Raw genomic sequence first — 22,504 nt, forward strand, 5'->3', positions numbered from 1 at the left:
GTAACCTTTCAAATATATTGTAAATGGCCTTTCTGGCCCCTATGTGGTCCAGTGGGCAATACAAGAGTATAATTGAGTATGAAGGATGCTTTCACATTACAGAAATCTGATTAGTTTCTCCAAACAAAGGCATTTCCTGTGCATTAGCGACATTAGCGTAAGGCTAATGCTCTTTGTTGTTGCCATCAAACATTCACCTTGTTCACTGTGTACGAAATGTAGGACTGAGGTATCTATAATGCCTTGTCTCTGAAGTTTCTGAAGATTTTCTGAAGAATTTTTTTGATATCTCTGATTTTGATATTTTTAGTAGTGGTGGTTTAGTTAGCATGCTAATGTTGTGTCTCACACCAACAAAATATTGCCCTTGTTGAACAGGCAATTTGTATATGTTGGTTTTAAGAAATTAATAGCTTATTCTTATTCGGGAGCAATGAATAATAAGTGACAGTAAAGGCATCTGTAATGTTAGAAAAGATTTTAGTTTTTTATATAAATGCTGTTCTTTTGAACTTCATATTCGTCAGAGAATTCTGAAAAACAATGTATCAGTTGAGTTTCCACAAAATTATGAAGCAGCATAACTATTTTCAACACTGATGATAATAAGAAATCTTTCTGGAACAGCTAATTAGCATATTAGAATGATTTCTGAAGGATCATGTGACACTGAAGACTGCAGTAATGATGCTGAAAATTCAGCTTTGCCATCACTGTAATAAATTACATTTTAAAATTCATTCAAATAGAAAATATTACAATATTAGTTCACAATATTACAATTTTTACTGTATTTTTGATCGCATAAATGTCGCCTTGGTGTGTATAAGATATTCTTTCAAAAAAAAAAAAAAAACGTTTGCATGGTATTGTATGTAAATTATTTCAAAATCCGCCTTTCAGCTAAGAATCATTTATGTCATATGCAAATCTGTAATCATCTGTAAGCATAAACATCCAGAATTGGGCGTCATAATGACCAGCATTTCCTTTGACTGAATCTCAAAGATTACAGAGATGAAATGAAACAGATAAGAAAAAAATAACAGTGAACTCTAATATCTTGCCCAGCTAAGAAAGACCTGCAGACAAATGAAAGTCTGCCAAGATGCCATAGCAGCAACCATGCAGAACATCATAACGAGCTTCAATTATAGTTAAGAGTCTCAGAAACACTCAGCATGTCACTCTTTTTAAGCATGGACAAGCTTTCAGACAAAAAAAGATGGCCAAAAAAGGAAGTGAGAGCTAATAATGTGCCTGCGAGCCACTGTTGACAGTTTGGTGTCCCCACAGTCTGGAGAGCAGATAACCATTACACATAGGTTGCTCTGTTATCACTCTATTGAGTAAGCTACTAAAATAAGCTCTCCTTTCAGAGCACCAGTACTGGACAAAACCTGGACGTCTGAACAATGAAGCCGAAGTTTTTGCCAGGGTTTCAAACAGAAGACTTTGAGCAGGAAGACACAACTCAAGGTTTACACATTTCCCAGTAAAGCTGTGAGACATGTCTATGTCCCAGATGAACCCAATACTAAGCAGCTGTTCCAGCTTTTTAACCTCACACAAAGTCGACAACAAAAATAGCACATCCTGTGACTGCTGGAGAAGAAAAAGGGAACAACAGAAATCACCCCATGAAATCCTGAATACACACTAAGGGAACAGCTGGAAGTTACAGATGCAGGACGCTTTAACACAATTGCACACGTGTGCATTAGCATGCATGCAGATATACTAATACACGACATGGAAGATGCACATTATTTTGGTATTTTCTGAGTTATATTTAATTGTTCAGGCTCTATTCTTCTGTTTTTACATTCAGATAGTCTTTGCCATCATCTAACACTCGATTAAAAATCGTCTTCAAAAACTCTCCTGAGACCCAGACATAGAGGTCTGTACTCTGTAGACTAGAGGATATTATATTTTAGTAAATTTTTATTTTCATTAAACAGCTATTAAATGGCGACATAAGTACAAAATGCAAAATATAAAAAATTTCTAAAGATCCTTTCCAACATTATTCCCATTTTAGAGAGTAATGGATAAAATAGCCTGGAACCTAAAAATTAACTGGTACATTGAATTCAAAATTTATATATACTATGCAGACGCGATGTAAATAAAAGATTCATTGTGCAGTTTAGAGAGCTTCATTGATTATAATAGAACTTTCGCAGATCACGATGAACGAAGATCAGTGATGCTTTTTAGTGATAAAGGGAGAACTCTTTGGGTATTTTTACCTTCTAGGGTATAATCCATACAGGATTTGTATGAAACTTTTGTTTTTCGGACACAAACACCCTACAAAGTTTCGGGAATGACATCGCATATTTATGCGGGATTCATTCTCGAAATAGCAGTGATTGGCACTGAAAATAAAATATATGTGAAAGCAGCTGATTTAAATCTGGAACCGTTCCTGGCCAAACCTCAACAGCGCGCGACCCGTGCTTCACTTCTAATATTGTTATAGTTATATTGTATATAATATATATATATATATATATATATATATATATATATATATATATATATATATATATATATATATATATATATATATATATATATATACATACTGTATAATTATCTATATTTTTTCTTATTATTATTATTTTTATTTATTTTTTTTGGCCATTTGTTTCTTATGCTCCAAACAGTGCAATGTTGTAAAAAAAAATTTAAATACTTAAAAACAGAAATTTCTAAACCTTCCAAATCTTTTTTTCTTTGGTTCTCGGATAATTAATTAACACTGTTAAACATAATCTTTACTAAATCTTTAAAATTAATGGACATTTTTAATACTGTACAATATAATGCTGGGATGCCTTTTAGATGCCTCATATAATTTAAAACACCTGACTTTAGTCTTTAGTGATTTGTTTTCTGTTTTGACAAGATAATATAACATTTTTATATTGCCAATTTATCGGTTATTGGCAATGATGGCATAACAATAATTTTTGGCTTATCAATTTTCTTGATATATGAATGTGACATGTATCTTTATTCAACATATTTCAGTGTTATATGGGATATTTGAACTTGTCTGACCTTTGTGACAATTCAACAGTCCAGCATGTATGAGAAGCACACTTACACACTCAAACATGTCATATTCTGATCTGAGCCGCTCATAATGAGCTCAAGTCTGCAATCTTACAGAAATCTCTATTATAATAGCCTTTGAGGCCAGCCAAGCACAACTGGGCTTAAAAACAGGAAATAAATGGTTGCTTTCTTTCCAAACATTCAATTTATAACACAGAAAATCCCCCCAGGCTGGGGGTCTGACTCCATTCTCCAGATTCTATGATCCCTATGATCCTCACAACCCTCAGCTCCAGTACAACCATATAGGGGCCTATAAATGGTCATTGTTAATACTGTTAATGGATAATGCACCTGTTTTTCAATTGTCTCCTGTGGATTCCAGATGTATGTCATGCTCCCATTCTTATTCATAAGCATACAAAAACTCCCACTGCTGCATAGTGAAATTGAAGTGCCGGAGCCAGTCTATCAATCATCACTTGCTTTATTTATAGGACGTTCCACAGAGTTACAGCATAAACAAACGCTGGCGGCCTACAGCAGCTCTGCAGTAGGCTATAAGCTAATGCTGCACAAGTTGTTTTATTAGGGTTGTTTATTTGGCCTTGCAGATTAGTGCTAGTGGAGATTCTGCTGCCAAGGGCGATGACTTCTGTTATGGGACAACAGACAGGAGAATGACTGTGCTAACAGAGAATATTTCTTTGTACATTACCTCATGGAGCAAATACAAGCGTTAGCTGACACGTGCTGCTTTATCACATCTAAGAATAAAACAGCAGTCTATCAGGTGTGATTGACACAATCAAAAGGTTCCATATCATGCCATTGTGGTTACATGCATTGGCCCAAAGACACAGACATTCATTACTAAAAATACAGCACTTCAAAGTAGGCCGATGCAATTATAGCAACATATTATACTGATTAGCAACCACAGGAAAATACTGTTTCCATATTACACATTCAAATCCATTTTAATGTTTCCATTTAAGTCATTAATTCCATTTTAATCAAACCACATGTCTGATCGATTAAATTCATAGAATCAAAAGAAATTAATATTTGATTACAATTTTAACAAAAATAGACACATGAAACAAAATATCAAAAATCAAGTACTGCACGGCTAAGGTTTTTATATATTTTATAATTTTTTTAATATGTTTAGGAAATCTCATTCATAGAAAAAACATTTCTATGAATGGATATGGATTTAAAAATCTTATAATTGAGTAACATTCCTTAGAAACGTTTTAATTAATTGTCTTATTATTATTATTATTATTAGCAGTAGTAGTAGTAGTAGTAGTAGTAGCTACATTTATGACCCTAAAATGTGTTACTGGTATATATGTGAATAAAACAATACAATGGGAACTTTTTGGAAAAGTTTGTTGTGAAAGGGTTTTTTTTTAACTATTATCCAAAAAAAATGCACATTTCATAGCAAACCACCTTTCATTGTTCAATAATTTGAGACGCACTAATTCCAGTCTTAGGCACTATTCTGAAAGAGACATAGCCTCTGCTAGTATAAATTCATGGGTCCAGCATTCTGGCTAGCCTTGAAAAACTGAGCTTATCTCTTCCTGGCTACTTAAGCACTTCTTCCTAGCTAATTATTGCCCCGACCTGTGGTTCAGAGGTTCTTCTAAAAGGCTTTAATGGGTTTAGAGTGGAGTTCCTATACTTCAGTCCAGGCTGCTGAATGACATGGACAGACTGTTGGAAGGCCTTCAGAAGAGCAGACTTAGCCAATATTATCGCATGATCTTTACAGCAGTTTTATGGCGGAGTTAAAGTAATGAGAACATAATCACTATTTATAAGCCCAAAAACTTATAGTGACTAAGCTGTAGCTGACGTGACCTTGCAAAACTGTACTGTCTTTGAGATGGACTGTGCTTTATTATTTCTCTCAAGTGGAGATAATACATACAAACGCAGCTGTTAAACTCCCAGAGTGTCACACACACCAGCGACCTACAACATGGCACATCAGCCACCCCCCTCCCCCACCAACCTCCAAAAACTCAACCATCATAACAAATGGACTTCATCTCTGGTGTGTATTAGCAATGATCTCTGTGGACTTTTTTTCCAAAGAATCCTCCCATGAACCTCCACTTCCCTTCCGTCCCTTTTTCCCACGTCTCAGACGAATCATGCTTAAATAGCAGCAAAAATAGCTGCTGATTTCTGGGGTATGGGAACAAGCAGCAGGACATTATTTATGCTGCACTGATTGTGATGACTTGCCCTGAGAAGTATGGGATACGCGATGGAGATCTCTCATTGGTTAAGCAAATCTAAGCTCTAAAGATAGCCAGTTACCCGACGTGACAGAGCACTAGAGAGTGGCCCATTCCTTTTTTGGTGCACTAGAAAGGGGCATGATGCTGGGTTCTGCATCACAAGCCTCCCAGTGTGCCAAAGGAGCTGCATTTACCATGTGACACACAAGTATGCGGGATAGCTATTAAATACACTGCATTCAAAGATAAAAAAACTTTGTTAAGTTAAACATCTTTTAATCTCCAGAAATGGAATGTTGTGATGACAGGAAAACTGTAAGTCTCATATTCTGGAGGCCAGAATTATCTAAACAGAAGATCACAGAGAGAACTGGTCTGACCGGGAGAAAACTCACAGAACCCTTGAGTTATAAAACACATCTGAATCAGCCTACTTAAAGGGATAGTTCACCCAAAAATGATAATTACCCCATGATTTACTCACCCTCAAGCCATCATAGGTGTATATGACTTTCTTATTTCAGACGAATACAATCGGACTTATATTAAAAAATGTCCTGGCTCCTTCAAGATTTATAATTGCAGTGAATGGTGGTCGAGATTTTGAAGCCCAAAAAAGTGCATTCATCCATCATAAAAAGTACTCCACACGGCTCTGGGGGGTTAATTAAGGTTTTCTAAAGTGACTCAAAGCATTTGTGTAAGAGAAATATCCATATTTGAAACTTTATAAACCACAGTCTCTAGCTTCTGCAAACTGTCGTATGTGCGTTCACGATTCCAGCGGATCATGTGGGATGTAGACGTAACTATTAACATCCAAGTCATATTGTTCATTTATTCTTTGATTCAATCATTTATTGTTTTGTGTAAAAAAAAGACCGTCCCACCAATTTTGCTACTAATAAAGTTAATTCAAGTTAGTAAACTAACAAAAATATGTTCCAAGAATGTTTTGCTAATGTTCCTGTTAACTTATGAAAACATTATTTCAAAATGTTTTCTGAGCGATCTAAATGTCTAGTTTTTCTGAATGCTAAAAAACGTTTTCTTAGTTATTTGAACATTAGGGAAAACTTTAAAGGGACATTTCATTTTATAATTTTGCAAACATTATGGGAAAGTTACTTTTGAATATTGCTTAAACCATATGAAACTTGTATTAAGGTTTTAAAAAAAGTTAGAGGAACATTCAACAAAAATGTTTCAGGAAACATTTCATAAACAATTGTATTAATAATGTTTTTGTGCTAACGTTTTGAGAGTGTCATTATAACTGAACAAATGCCCTATTAACATTAGAAGAGTGTTTGAGAGAACCTTGCCAAGAACATTAGCCAAAGTTACGGCTACCAAGGAGACTACGGTCTCTTGAGAATAAATATGAGATGTGTGGTATGAGAAAAACAGTAAACATCACTTGTGAACAGATTATTTTTATTTGTGTGTCATTTCAAGTGCAGCTGTAATGTTGTCATTTCAAAAATGTATGACAATATTGTAGTGTAAATATTTAAAATGCCAGCTATGAAATTAGCCTTCCAGGAGTCATCCATTTTATTAAAAAAATGCTGTTATAACACAACACATAATTTGAGATGTGGTGGAAATGACCTTCTGTTAATGGACACATTAAATAAACTAGTCAAAGTGTTGAAAGTTAAGTTTATTTTCTAAAAGTCAACAGGGCCAAAAGTGCCAATCGTTGAAGAAACACCCATTATGTATATAAAATTGCTTTCAGAAACATTTTTGTATTTCCTAAGTGTGATCTATTAGACCCACATTTGTCTAAACACAGAAACCTCAGTTTACTACTGGAGAGTCAAGTATTGGTGACCCATTGTAATGCAGTAGTGCAATATCAGAAGAAAAACTATGAGCTCTTGCCAAACCATCCTCAGTAGAAAGGCATAATGTCCATAAATTATAAATCATTGGCAGTTTTTCCCGAAAACTCGTTACACTGTCACTAGATCTTTACAAATCGCTCAAAAAAGAAGATGATCAGAGGGTTCATTACATCACTCTCTGAGTCAGACACTGATTACATTTCAAGTTTTTCACATTTACATGCCAAAATAAATCTCAAGCAGTTCATTGATTCAAACAGCTCATTCCTGTTGGCTCAAGATTGTGAGCTGTTGTGTCTGCCTGAGAAAGAGACATTCACACAGGCCATAAAAGGCCTCTTAGATGTTTGTGATCAGCAGAGATGGGTGTTTCAGGAAACCCCATGAATTATTTAGCTGCATAAATGAAGGAAGAGAAGAAGCTGCCTTTCCTTGTCAACATCAGCTCCCTGAGGAACATCTATCCCTGTTCACTAGCTAATAGCTGAAGGGCTTCAAAGCATGAGCCAGTGGCTGTTTACAACTTGCTTCACTTCATAGATGCAAATGGTTCCCTGTAAGCCTGTAAAAGGTTCCCGGGGGCTACATCAAGATGCAAGGAAGTCCACAATCGAAAACAGACATGAATGTAGTGTTTGAACTGAAGATCAGGAGTTTTTTAGCATAAAAAGTGCACATTGATTCACAGAAGTTTGCATGTTTGCAGTGCATTTATTATTATAATGGCAAAAAAGTATTTCTTAAAGTTACAGTAACTATTCAAATTTGTCTCTGAGCTACTTAAACGAGTAAACTCAAGTTTATAGCACTGCCACGAAGACATTTCACTTGCTCTAACAAATTGCGCAGAAACATGAGTAGGGTCAGAGACCACACAATGGCCCAAGTGGCATTTGCCCACCCAGAAAGACAGCTGATGGAATAATCTAACAGTTTAGAAATAAAAAGAAACTGCATTTTGTCGCACAGAAAATAATCATAGCTCAGATGCTAGCATAATATCATTAGCTCAGTTTTTAACAGCCATTACTCCAGTCTTCAGTGTCACATGATCCATCAGAAATCATTCTGAAGCCAGCTGTGATTTTTAGTTAACACGTTAATGGTTTTAGGTCTACAGCAAAAAGGTGAGAAGGTGACAGTGGCTGAGGATTTGATATGTTGTGTAAAGAACCATCTAGAGGGATTTGAGTGGTATGTATCGCTGGGGAAGACTTACACTTATGGCAAAAGTCCAGAACAAAGAACCAGGGACACACAAGACTCTAGTTGGGGGAGCAGGGAAACAGTGAGGGCAGTCTCTGAGGAATGCCTGGCATCTTTGGCCATATGATGGCTGGGATAAGATGACCATTATGGAGCACCCTCTGTCCCGCAAGCCAGACGCTCCACAATTCATGCTCTGTCATCAGCCACTAACCCCACAAATGTCCGTTTCACTTGCAAGTGGGAAAGGAGGCACCATTCTACAGAGATTAGGCACGCCTGCACCAGATGAGGATATATGAAGGCTTCACAATGACAAAATTATGAGAACACGGAGGGGTCTTTGTGACTAAGGTTACGAGGTTGGGAGCCTCATAAATTACACTACTGTGTCTGAAGAGCCCATTAAATGATTTGATAAATGCAGTTTTCTATTCAGCATCGACACATTTGCTATATGAAACAGCAAATTTCCACATATCGAAGGGTTTGTCCTTTTAAAAAAGGTATAGACTTTAGTTATTAACATGATTGGCAATGTGCTAATGCTAGTCAATGGCTGCTATTAGGGTCAGGGACATTCTCATAGAGGATTTAATTAGACAAAAATTGTGTAGTACAGGATGAGTCATCATTTTGGTCCATTTTACAAGAAGAGAAAGACTTTAAATTGTATTGCTAAAAAAATAATTTTCAATTAACTTTAAGGAGTGTGCTAGCATACAGTGCTAGCATGCTAATGGCCATAGACTAAAAGCTACATAGTACTCACATATGTGGCCTTAAGCGACCACATCTGTAAAAGGCAAAAAACTGCACGATTTCTCATTTCTCAACAGCAAGCCACAGCATATAAATGAACATTTCTTACTTATGTTTGGCCTGCTATCAGAGATAGACAGGGATCTGTTTCAAAATCAGATCACATGGCTGAGCTCTTTGAGGTCGTGGGCTTTTCATGTGGGCATTAAGAAGGTGTTTGAGCCTGAAATCCTCCTTAGCTGTCTGCTTTTAAACCACTGCCATCTCCATTTCTTACTAATATGTTTATCCGTCTTGTGTCTAATCAAATAAAAACTTATTTCAAAAGAATTTCTGCCTTTCATCAAGATGATGTCAGAACTGCAGTGGCAATTAAAGCTGAAGTGTGTAATTTTTCGCCTACCCAGTTTAATGTGAGGCACAACTATAAGTAAGCCATTCATTGGCTGGTATCCCAGAAGAGTGTAAACACTGTGGCTTTAAACCATTGCTCTGTTTGAGCGATTTGACAGCAGTCAACTTCAGGCTCAACTAATGGTGTGAGTTGGTTCTGATATTAAGAAAGTGTTTATGAACACAATCGCACAGACATGACACGGTGTATTATTTCAGTAAATAATAATGATTTCCACTAATAATCAAGACTCAATTAATCTATCAATTTGAGATTTGTAACATTTTTTGTAACATTTTCCAATGCATTTGTCAAAATGTATAAAATGCTAAATGCATGAGAAAATAATAATAAAACAAAATCCAATACATATAAATCAGCAGATAAAACATAAAAGAACAGTATGGTTTCTAGAAAAGTCCTCAGAGCCCCCATTTTAGCATGTCACACATCATGTGTACATATGAAAAGCCAATTCCAAAATGCTTTGCAACGTTATAATTGTGGATTAGAAACTTTTTTCCATTCCATACTTACAAGTATTGATAGACTGCTTGTGCTATGTGGGCCTAGCTGAAATTTTCAGCAGAATCAAAAATGATCATTTTACCCAATGTGTATCTTTATTTTTACTCTACTATCTACTGTTAGTTTAGCAACATTATAATGTCAAACTATGGAAACTAAAAGTAGAGTCTCTCAGACAGTGTTGCCTATGCAGGACTTTCCAGTATGATCACTTGTTGGGTTCCTTACAAGGCAGCTCTCTAGGTTTCAATTTCCAATTCATTGCCATGTGATTATTTGTAATTAAATATCCAGTTGTGTGTGTTTCACATTTTAAGGTCTATTGTAAGACACTACCCCCATTCAGAGGACAATCAGCCTCTGGCCTTACCATCCACAACTCATAATTTCCATCCCAATCTCCTGCACAAGATGATCCAGAGCTTTATTTTAAGAGCACATAAATGCTAAATAGTTTCAGAAAACCACAAAAATGAGGCCAATCACAATGCCAGTTTACTTACTGCCACCATGCAGCCTTCATATTGAGCATTAAACCAAAGCTGTTAAAACCTGGCTCCAAGCTTACAGTGATTCTCAGACAGCAAATTCAACAGAACATGATTTACCAACATAAAAATACTTTGGGCTTAGGATTTGTATGCTGACAAACTGATGTTCTGCAAAACTGCACTGCAGTTCTGTTTAAAATCATTCGTCCGTGCCCTGAAAATATTTAGATTTCTAAAGTATACATTTTAAAATATTACTTGCCAACAAAATATTCTGAATGAACTCCAAACAAACTCAAGACTGATGTACAACAATGACGTATCATGCCCTGCAGTACTACGCCACCCACAAGTGTCAAACCACCGACCTAAGTGGCATGAATCATTTGATTTCATCCCACATCTGCAAGCATTATATTGAAGTAACTTGATCCATTAATACAACTCAGATCCATTTAAAATGACAAACCACTGCAGACACATGAACTGTAACCCATTCATTGTGTAAGTCAAGCAAACTGAACAAATGTAAACTGATTTTTCCCACAGCACATAAGCATTCAGACAGAGTCTTTTTATACTTGTATACAACACTATAATCGTACATATTGCTGCACATTTAGATGTACTTTGATTTGCATGATTTGTTCTTATCGAGTTAAAGTAGCCAGGGGTTGCAGCATGTTAGAAGCAGTTAGACGGTGGCACATGGCCAGAGCTGAGCAGAGTGCAGTTCCTCTGAGGCCTCGATGCAGCCTCCAGACCTTCAGAACAAGAGCCGCATTCAGACCTTCTGAGTTCCCAGCGGGCAGGCCTGCAGGCCCAACCAACTTTTGTAAATCGATCATTTCTGTCTTCAGACCATAATACTGTTTGCTCTAACCATTATGCATCTCAAGTCCCCAAAGTAAAGCAAAAGTTCTGGAGGACGAATTAAACTGGGAATCATTTTTGGATTGAATCCGAAGAAGAAGTTGTTAACATCTTTTTTTGTCAAATGAGCCATATGACTTTGTCTTCTGATGGACACAAAGGAGAATATCCAATCTGCTCAGAAAACTTGTAGACGACTAGTACAATATAGAGTCATAACATGATTTAATGGTGCTTTTTGCTTTTTGCACACAAAAAGTATTCACGTAGCTTCATAAAATTAAGTTTAAACCACTGATGTCACATGGACTATTATAGCAATGTCCTTGATACCTTTCTGGGCCTTGAATATAGTATTTGCATTGCTGTCTATGCAGGCTCAGAAAGCTCTTGGATTTCATCAAAAATATCTTAATTTGTGTTCTGAAGATAAACAAAGGTTGTACGGGTTTGGAACAACATGAGGGTGAGTAATTAATGACAGAATTTTCATTTTTGGGTGAACTATCCCTTTAAGAAAGGTTTGTAGATGGAACTAGTTTTTTCTTAAACCCTCTAATTTTTAAAATTGTCTTAAATTGATTTTAAATACTTTTGTTCTCAAAGTGTTTGTTGAAAGACGGTTAGTGTCTTCAGATTCAGAGACCGAAATGACGGAAGGTTATCATCAATAATGCAAAGTTAGAGTGTGTTGGACAAAGACTGAGACAATTTACTCCCTTTATATTCATTATTCCTTCATCTAAAATGTTTCATAGAATTTCAAATGATGAATATTTATAACATAACAAACAAGAATCCATTTATATAATGCATTCATATATACTGTACTATACATTACTGTTTCAAAGTCTGGCACTGGAAATTTAGCTTTACAATCACAGGAATACATTATACTTAAAAACAAATGAAAATAAAAACTGCTACTGAGAAAAATAATACTCCACTAATGAGAGCTATTTTCTAATAATCAGTAATGAAAACTGTTCTATGATCTATTCATCAAAGTAGACAGTGATCGTCGGTCTCTATTACAGGACTAACCTCTGCTGGTTATGTGATCCAGAGCTATGTATAATGAGCATGACCATTCATAGTGATTATCAGCCACATTCCCAAAAGTTGACTGTACTAAATAAATAGTATGTGCTGGTCATAAAAGGTAATATCACAGCCACTTACTCTGTGTTTGAGCAATCACAATGAATCATATGGCTCATTGCTGTAACCCAGCAGGAGAGCTTGTGTTGTGGGGGTGGGCAGGACTCGCTGTCTGAAATCTGAACTTGAGCACGTTCTGTGATTGTTTGAATGCCAGGTGTGGGCAGCTGTTTGCTGGGACCCGCGTGCAGAAGAGTGAAAGCAGTATGGAAACATGTCCAGAGATCTGAAGTCAGGTTTGGTGACATTAAACAGCTTTAGCTGCACTGCAAACAAATCTCTTTATCAGTAATTTTGTCTTGTTTTTGAGTAAACATCCTTAAAACAAGATAGAATTTGAAAGATAAACTGCCTAAATATTAAGATTTGTTTTACAGAATATATCTTGAATAAAGGTTTTTTTTTTTTTTTTTAGCACACTGGTAATTTTTTCTCTTTCTTCCTGTTCTAGTTATTTTAATTTAAATGATTCACTGGTTTTGGGAAACAATTATGATTCAAAAACTATCAACATTTTTTATTATATTTTTATTATTATATTTGACATCCTGAATAACTGCTAATGATAAAAATTTAATTCTGGAAAATCCTTCTCACACAGCTTATATGATGATATCCAAAAAACCCAGTGATATCTGATTTCCTTGATCATCGTGTCATTAACATTTGCTTAAATCTTTGATGTGTACAATGCAATTTTAATATAATGTTTTCACAAACCATTAGTTTTACACATACTCTTAATTTCAAATTTAAAACTTTTGCAGTGCTTGAAATATTATAAAATGTGCCGTATCTGATGGAGGAATAGGAATAGGAAAAATACATACACTTTTTTTGGAAATGACTAAGCTGCAAGGAATCAAACATTAATAAATCCAGCTGCAAAGGAATTGTGGAGCCTCTGATCTCACTGGTCACTTACAGAGTTCAATACCATCTACCATTATTAGAAAAGCATTTAAAGTCTTATCTTATCATTATCTTGATCTGTCCTCTCTCTCTCTCTCTCTCTCATTTAGACATGCACTCACTCCCTCTGAAGCAATTTTATGCTCTTTCTGGGAAATGAAAGTATTACATTAATGGTCAACAGTTTTGCGAGCTGATAAGCACCATGCCTTTGCAAAAGAGATTAAAAAGCTATGGCGAAGTTTATAAAGTCTGCTTACTTACTGTATTTAGATAAATCAATGCTCTTGACAGAAGTATACATCAAGTACAACATTATGTAGGCCTATGTATTTAAATTTTGTGCCATTAATGTCACCAAAAATTAATACTATTTTTAAACAGATTTCCAGAATACTATACCTGGGTAACTTGGCTGCCATTGGTCGGACAGAGAGGGAATTCAACCTATGAACAGTTTACTAGTAGCTATATTTAAACATTCAAATAACACTGAAAATAAATGATATCATCAAAACAAATTAATTTCAAAATAATGGGAAAGCAACGTGTCAATGCAATAAAGACTTTTCCTCAAAACACGCCTAACTTCAGTTTATAGCAATAGTTTAACAAGAGTGCAGGGCTTTTTCCGCTAGCAGAGATCTGGATTCTGTCAGCCTAATCTCAACAATACTGCATTACCCAGACACATATTTATAAAACACTGATAGACACAGAATATCATAAGCAGGAGCATGTTTCTTCTTCTGTTATAAGGACAGATATTTAGAGGATTGATATGGACAGAAAAAAAAGCAATGCATATACCAGGTATTATAAGCATGCAGATTATTCCTGGAAACAGAGTGGCAAAGAGGCAACACTGGAGAAGCTCTAGGTTTGAGCAGACACAGAGAGCAGTATGAAGGGGAAATGACTCTCAGTCGTGCACAGTGATTGAACACTAATGGATGGTCAGCTGCTATCCATCACTCAAATAAATCAGGACTCAGACCTGCCTCTCAGCAACAAAAAACACTGCAGACTCACTGTACTGTAGCACACACTGAATGCAAGGCATGCAGCATTAATCGCTCATGACATGTGCTTCAAGCCTCTCAGAATGATTCTCTCTGATTGGTTCTTGCACAAGGTTTGACTGTATGCTCATTCTGAAAAGGGAAAGTGACTTTAAGCCAGGAATCCAAGCACAAAAAGCTCAGACAGAGGGTGCAGTCATATCTGAACTAGTCATTCCTTTTCCACTGTCAAGTTTTCACCTTATTTTATTTTTCTCTAATTAATTAATAGTGATATCAGTATGGAACAAACATTATATTGAAGTTGTAAATTATTATCGCAACATATTATTAAACCCAGAAAGGTTATCATGATGTCGATGTGGAGTGAATTACATGGCTAATCACCAAAATTAATAAATATGGGGACATGAAACATCGATTTGAGCTAAAATTATTATATAATCTTAATTGTATGTTATCATTAAGCTACTGGTAATAAAAAGTAGATGTACAAAACAATTGACAAGAAGAACACTGCACCAATATTACAGTAATATTAATTCTCAAGTCCTAATTTTCTCTACAATAAATAAGAGAGATAAGAAAAAAGAGATGAGAAAAGAGATGTGAGTAATACAAGAGAAATGAAAGTAATGCCAGTTTCAGTTCCCCAAATTAATGGATAACATTGCCATTGGTCAAGCCGAAGAACGCGTTGAGCCAATCAGAATCAAGTTCCTTTTGAACTTTGATCAAAAAATCCTTAAAAATGTTTCACAGTTTTCCAAAACAGCACAACTGTTTTCAACATTTATTATAATAAGAAATGTTTTTGTGTTCTTAGTGCAGATTCTGTTTCACAATTTCATATTTTATATAAAAAGAAAAACAGAAGAAACTTGTTTCTTCCCATGTAGTGCAACACAAGTCTCATGTTGACTAGTACTTTCACTACCGCCAGCATAAATAAATGTATCAGTTTCAATCTCAAGACATTTAACATAGGATGGAGATAACAACAGTTTAAACATATTATAACCCTAATTCCACAGCTGTTTTACATCAGTGGGTACTTTAATAGGCTACACTTTAAAGACTATTTCAACAGTAGCACTGCTAGCAAAGATGCTTACTTTATTATATACATTATGTTCATACAAACTAGTAACTAATCTCTTTAGAAATGTGACTGTGGGGAAGGAGAACAATATTGCAAAAAAAAAAAAAAAACAACAACAATCATAAAGGCTGCATTGATTGTTGCCTATTAAACATCTCTGAATATATATTCTGTTTTATCTCATGCATTATCTTTTTTGCTAAGTGATGGAAATAGCCACTTTGTAGTAAGTAACTCTAAAACGGCCCTAAATATGGACAAGACATCCTGAATAGTGCAGTGCATTTAGAATTACTAGGGACAGTTCTGGATAACATAACACACATACAAATCAAATTCACCAAAAAAGACCAAATCCATTTATATTAGACAACTGATCTATATTGGCCCCTGTTTTTTATATATATATATAAAAACAATAATGTAAGCTGTTACGAACATCCTGAACTGAAAAAAAAGTGTTTTAGTGCATTCCAGAGTCTATTTTTGGCATTTGGTAAAGGCTTCTGGACACTGAAACCCTAAGTTCTGTAAGCGGTAAAGTAAAGCAACTATATGATTAGAGCAATTTGTGACTCATATCCTCAGAAAGACAGAAGGATGTACTGAGCTACTACAGATTAGGTCACAACTCAATAGGTGTGCAGGAAAGGAGATGGAAAAAAGCAGGGGGCTAAAACAGGAGGTCAGTTAAAAAAACAAAAGCATGAATGGTGGTCAAAGGAAGAGGGGATAATTATGCAAAAGAATAAGGAAAGATGAAGAAACAGTGAGGAAGTTCAGCACAGATGTGGAGATTAAAGGGTGAATGGAAACAATGTCTGACAATGAACTCATACATCAGTTCAGAACAAAGAAAATGCCATTGGTGGGAATGCAGTTCCTTCCTTGTCAATCCTCATCTCTAATTATAAAATAATGTGCTAAAGTAGTAGGCCACTCCATCATATATTGAACATGATTAAAAAACACATCTGCTCACGCTATGATCCATTGCTTCATTACCAATGAGATCATCTCGCGCTAAACAGTCTTAAAAACACTAATGTTATCTAACCACAGTCCCGTGGTCTGTGAAGAGAAAGATATAAACCTGCTACTGTGTCCTCAACACAACTCCTTTCAGTGTTCTGTGACTGAAAAATTATAAAAAATCTCCTGACAATGAACAAAAGCAGGCTCCTTCGCTTATATATAATGCTACAATAATGTTGTTTTACCCACACTGAAAAACATTTGATGGTGAAACCATTTTCTCTCAAAAACTGCTAGTACATTTTACAAATAATTACAAAGTATTAGCAAGCAACACATTAAAATAAACATGAAGATTTGAAGCAGAAAAACTGAAATAGCATTTTGTTGTAAAACGTACTGCAAAAATCTTTATTTACAAAAAATATATTTACAGTGTTTATAACACTGCTTGTGTCTTTGTCTATTAAATTAAAGAATATTTTTTAAAAAAATACAGAATTACGAAAGTGTTAAAATGTTCAGAAAAATTAAAATTGGAAATAGTTTATTAATAATAATAATACATTTAGAAAATAATCAATAACTTAAATAATGTGGCTTTTAAAGATCATTAAATTAACTTTTTTGGCCCATTTAAATAGCTATAATTACTCATTAAAAAAATCAAGATGAAAAACTGCATAGCCTACTCATTAAAGACTACTTAGAAATATCTGAAAGCACAATTCTTTTTACTTTCTTCAATTGTTATTTTGCATGTGGGGTGTGAATTTGCTTTAAAAACCATTAGAATTAATTACAATCATACTAAGTATTTGAAGAGTTGAGCTTGTATCACCCCATATGCAGCATGAATTGAGCTCAGCCTTTAAAATGAAAATACATTACATATATAATGTTCTCATTAATTTCTTATGAATGAGTTAATTATCTCGCACTTTTGCACAAGAATGAACGGCACAGCTTACATCACACCATTCCTTGCATAAACTTTAGTGTTGACTATTTACATGATTATGTCATGCTCAGGTGAAACTTCAGGTGAAACTTACTTTTGCACGTGAGGACGCTCAGTCCCGCGATCAAGAGCGCGATATAACGGAGGGTCATGTCTCCCTGATCCGATTTTTGATGCGAGAAGAGTGAGTGCGCCGGGGAGCTGAAGTCTGCTGTAGATCATCAGAGGGCAGATGTTTGCACTGAGCGCGCCTGAAGTGCGGAGAGAGAGGGCGGGACCTAGTGGGCTGCGCCGAGTTTTGAATGCCACACGGTCTGCAACACCAATGCACATGAAACGCAGTATTTATCAGTAATACTTACGAACATTTTTAAAGTGAACATATTATTATCATATAAGTATTATGCAGGTGTTTGGCTGGAAACTACGTCCTTTAAAAGCCTGCAGGAATTTGCCCCATTCATCTTCAAACACTGCTTCAATTCAGTGCTGTCAGGCTTCCCTGCATTAACTTCGTTCAAGTTCTTCTACAACCTTTCTGTTGGGTTCAGGTCTGGTATTTTATTTTGCTATTTTAAGACAGTAAAAAAAAAAAAAAAAAAAAACTTTCTGTTGTGCTTCAGTTTCAGTACTGAAAACCTTGACTTTCTCGAGCAGCTTCTCATTTAGGATGAACAATATTAACCCGATCTCATGAATGTGTGTTTCAATGGCACGATTTTCTGTTTCTATTTGGCTACTATTTATACGCAAAAATGGACTTTGGCGTGCGTATTATACGCAATTGGTAGGTTTAGGGGTGTGGGGTAGGTGCTTATTTCTACGCCAAAATGCGTATTATATGCACGCCAAAGTGCGTGTCATATGAACACAAAACTTCGTATTATATGCACGTCAAACACATGCGTATAGTATGCACGCCAAAGTTAGTTTCTGATATAAATAGCACGTAAAATACTTTATATATATATTGTGCGATTGATACGTAGTGGCGTCGGACAGGGAGTAATAGTGAAACTGAGTGACAGGGGCCCTTGGTGAAGGGGGGCCCATAATGATAAACTGATTATTGTTATTAATATGAATGATGAGGTGTTGTGTTGTGAGAGGCCCACCCCCTTGGTTGTGTGAACTGGGCCCAAAATTTGGTGCTGCACCCCTTGATACAATATTTACCAATATTAGAGTTTTTTTTTTTTAAATTATACACATTGGCCAATATTAGATATTGCTTGATTTGATATTTTATGCACATGCTTATTTAACCCTTTTTCATATTTAGATGACCTAAAAAAATCAATCAATAATTTAATAACACTGTTAAATTTAATGTTTAGCAAATCTCAAAATGAATATACATTTGTTGTACTGTGTAGTGTAATGTTGTGATGCCTAAATTTACTCGTAGAATCTGAGTAATTTTATTTTTAATGTATTTAAAAACATATAGAATATAGATATTAATATTTAAAATATTTATATTAAGATTTTATTCCATGTTAAATTGTACATGAATATTTATCACATATTGGTCATTACATAAAAGTACTGGCTTATCGACAATAATAACAACCAGCCAGAAATTCTAATTTAAACCAAAAGGTTCTATTTTTTAATTCATTGGTCCCACAAAATATTCTTCCAACTTTTCTGGCTCATCTAAATGGCAAACTTTGGAATTGGATCCATGTTTTTTATTGATGAGCATTGGCTTCCTCCATGCTATTCTGTCGTTCTTTTTCAGTTAATCTGATGTTAGATTCATTAACACTAACCTATAACCAATGCAAGAGAGGCATGTAGATGTTTCCCTGTTTCTTTGTGGACTCATAGAATATTCAAAATTTTGAAAATGAAAATAAAAAATAAATAATAATAATATATTTTTTCAGAAGGGCCAACTCCATTTACTCCTGAACTGATTACCCTGGAAGTTCATATATTTACAAAGATGTATATACATATATTTACATACAAAGATATTTACTTCTGGATCATTTTGTTTGATGAATTAGTGGAAAATAATAAAATGATCATTTAACTGGGTTCTCTTTATTTAGTTAATGAAGATCTGACTACTATGCTGGTAACATGTATGCAGTAAGAAAGTGTAGGGGTTCACAAACTTTCTAGTGTCAGTGTACAGTGTACAATATTGACTGTTTTCTCATGATAATACATTCAGTTACTACTGTTTGGCTGAGAGACGTAGGGACGTCATGTTTCCTGAAGTATATGACGTATATTTTCTGACATGCAGTCTAAGCGCATGAGCAATAGCTTGACCTGATATTTATTCCAGCGGCGGAGCCTGGAGTCTTAATCAGTGCTTTCTATATTTATCAACAGTCATTATAAATTCTATTGTTCTTGATAATGAGGCTTTTAGTTGGCTTTTTAAATAGTTTCTAAATTGATATTATTTGAACTGTCTACCATTAGTGGATGAAAAACAGATTCGGAGAGCCTGTAATCTGATCATGCATCCAGTGATCTACTGCTGAGAACTAATTACAAGACAAACCAAGGAATATGTATTTGAAAATAGGCTGAAGATTTCCTGTGGGACTAAAGTCAAGAATCAATTTGACATGGTTTATTCCCTCACATGACCCACCAAGTCAAATCCTTTTTGAGATGCTCATTTTTAGTTTCAGAGCTCAGTATGAAGTGAAGGCAGTATTTTGTCAAAGTAATAGGTTGCTGGCTGTAGTTTGTGAGTATGATGTTGACAGCTGTGCTCTGGATAGCTTAGGTAATGTTTGCACACCTGGAGGAGGGTGTGGTGGTGCTCTGCTAAAAAAATAAAATAAAATGAGATACAAATTCATTTGGTCACATTTTATGTAACTTTATATATATATAAGTAAAATTGCGTATACGATCTATTTCAAGTTACCAAAGATATACCAATTAGTTTGGATTAAATTATATTCCTGAAATGCATTCTTCATTCCATAGTATATAAACTAGAATAGAATAGAATAGAATAGAATAGAATAGAATAGAATAGAATAGGTCCATTTAAAAAATATATCAGTGAAGCTGCATTATATAACACAATATCAAACTAAAGCTTTATTTCAAGAAAGCAAAAACATGTTTTTTAAATAACAGTTTACAAAAAGAAGTAACAGTTTAAATAGAGTTATGCATTATTGATGGACTTGTATTTTGTCCAGAAGAGACAAAGTTAAAATGACCTAATGCCTAATGATGTATTTATTTCTTACAAACACACAGCTTTTTGCATGACAAAAAGTTAACTAATTGATAGGAGTTGTGTTATGGATTATTGTGATTATTGTGTTTTTATCAGCTGTTTGGACACTCATTCTGACAGCACTCATTTACTGCAGAGGATCCAGTGTTGAGCAAATGAGGTAATTCTAAAATCCTCCAAATCTGTTTGGATGAAGAAACAAACTCATCTAAATTTTTGAGGGAACTATTCCATTAAGTGTGTCTAAAGTCCCATTCTGGGTTTGGAGTGTGTCCCATGCTCCCATTTTATAAACACAACATCAGTTGGGTTTAACATATACTGAAATAAATACCTATAATTGTCTTATTCACAAAAATGAAGAATTTTTCAAGTACTATAATAAATTATGTTGTATAATGCCATATAAGCATGTTTACAGACAAGATGAATGCAACATTTAGACAAGCATATGGTGCATGCATGTCTCTCTTTTCAGTCCATTAAAGGTGGATCGTGTTAGACACGCTCTGCCTACCACAACATGTTGTTCTGCAATTAGCACCATTCACATGTCTAGGAGAAAAAAAGCACTGAAGAGTTCAAGTCCTGTTTGGCCTGTCAATCCTTTTTTATCAGCAAAACCACATAACACCTGCTATTTTGTTATCTTAAGTTGTAACTTTCAAAAGACAATCAGTTGTGATTTTACTGATGATAACCTACAAGAATGATTAATATCTGTGAATCCCACATATCATTTTCTTGCTTTCTTGAAGTAGTGGAAAGAACCATGGTTTTCGTTCAAAGACAGGAAGGAAGTAGGAAAGAAGTCATTCTTTCCATTCTGGACCCTGGGGAATGTTTTTTGGAGTTTTCTGCTTGTATGAGAGGGGCTATTGTCTGTTAAACACAAGGGTGGTGGCTGTGAGTGTCTGAGGAGTGAAGGGGCTCAAGGGCAGGGTGCAGAAGACATTTAGGATCCTATATGTGCGCAAAAGAGTCTTCACAAAAACAGGGTTTGTTTCAAGGACACACCGACATCAGTAGTCTTGATCATGGTGTAAGGATGTCTCTGTAGTGATGGAAAGATATAAATAAGTTTGACCGGTTCTTTTTGTTTTGGGTATATGTGTTTTTTTTTTATATTTATATAATTTATTTTTTTTAATTTTTATTTATTATATATATTTTTATTAATATATATTCTCTCTCACTTTGGTAGCAGTACAAGGTGGCCTGAAATAAATGTTAGCCTTTGTGGCTTGAATATGCATCTCTCAGAATCTTTATAGCACAACTATGATGCATTTCCTTTGTTTGGGGTATAAATCTGATACTGAAAGATCACGCCCCGGTAAAAATGATATCGCTGGGAAGGCAAATTTTCACAGACCAAGAATATAAACCCATGGGATTGTCCAATTGAACATATCAATATTTTCTCTACCCCTTTCATTCTCCCTTCCTATCCTTCTTTTTAAGCTCGCTCAAGTGTTGAACTTGGCTGGAGCTCGTGGGTTGCTGTGGTATGTGAGGTCGTAGCCTAGGTTGTGACCAGACAGCACACCAGTGGTTTCTTCTGTTGAGAGTTTGTGTTTTCCCATAGAAGCTTCTGGATTACTGCACCATCAGTCTGTCTCTAACTGAGGGACTATTAATAGTTCTCCTCATATTGCATTTGAGTCAACACAGCACCAGTATAACTGTTATTTGGTTCGAAATCTGGGTA

General features: G+C 35.2%; 1 protein-coding gene across 3 annotated transcripts in view; it reads right to left on the minus strand.

The window, feature by feature from the left end:
- The window catches only part of LOC109103202 (cell surface glycoprotein MUC18-like), a 29,539-nt gene extending 11,717 nt beyond the window's left edge, over window positions 1-17,822 (minus strand). For all 3 annotated transcript variants that reach the window (XM_019116573.2, XM_019116571.2, XM_019116570.2), the window contains exon 1: window positions 17,665-17,822. In XM_019116573.2, the coding sequence (XP_018972118.1) occupies window positions 17,665-17,722 (58 nt within the window). In that variant the 5' untranslated portion in view covers window positions 17,723-17,822. The remainder of the gene's footprint in view (window positions 1-17,664) is intronic.
- Window positions 17,823-22,504: the final 4,682 nt, after the last annotated feature.

The sequence above is a fragment of the Cyprinus carpio genome, chromosome B15 (assembly GCF_018340385.1).
Source record: "Cyprinus carpio isolate SPL01 chromosome B15, ASM1834038v1, whole genome shotgun sequence".
NCBI lineage: Eukaryota > Metazoa > Chordata > Actinopteri > Cypriniformes > Cyprinidae > Cyprinus > Cyprinus carpio.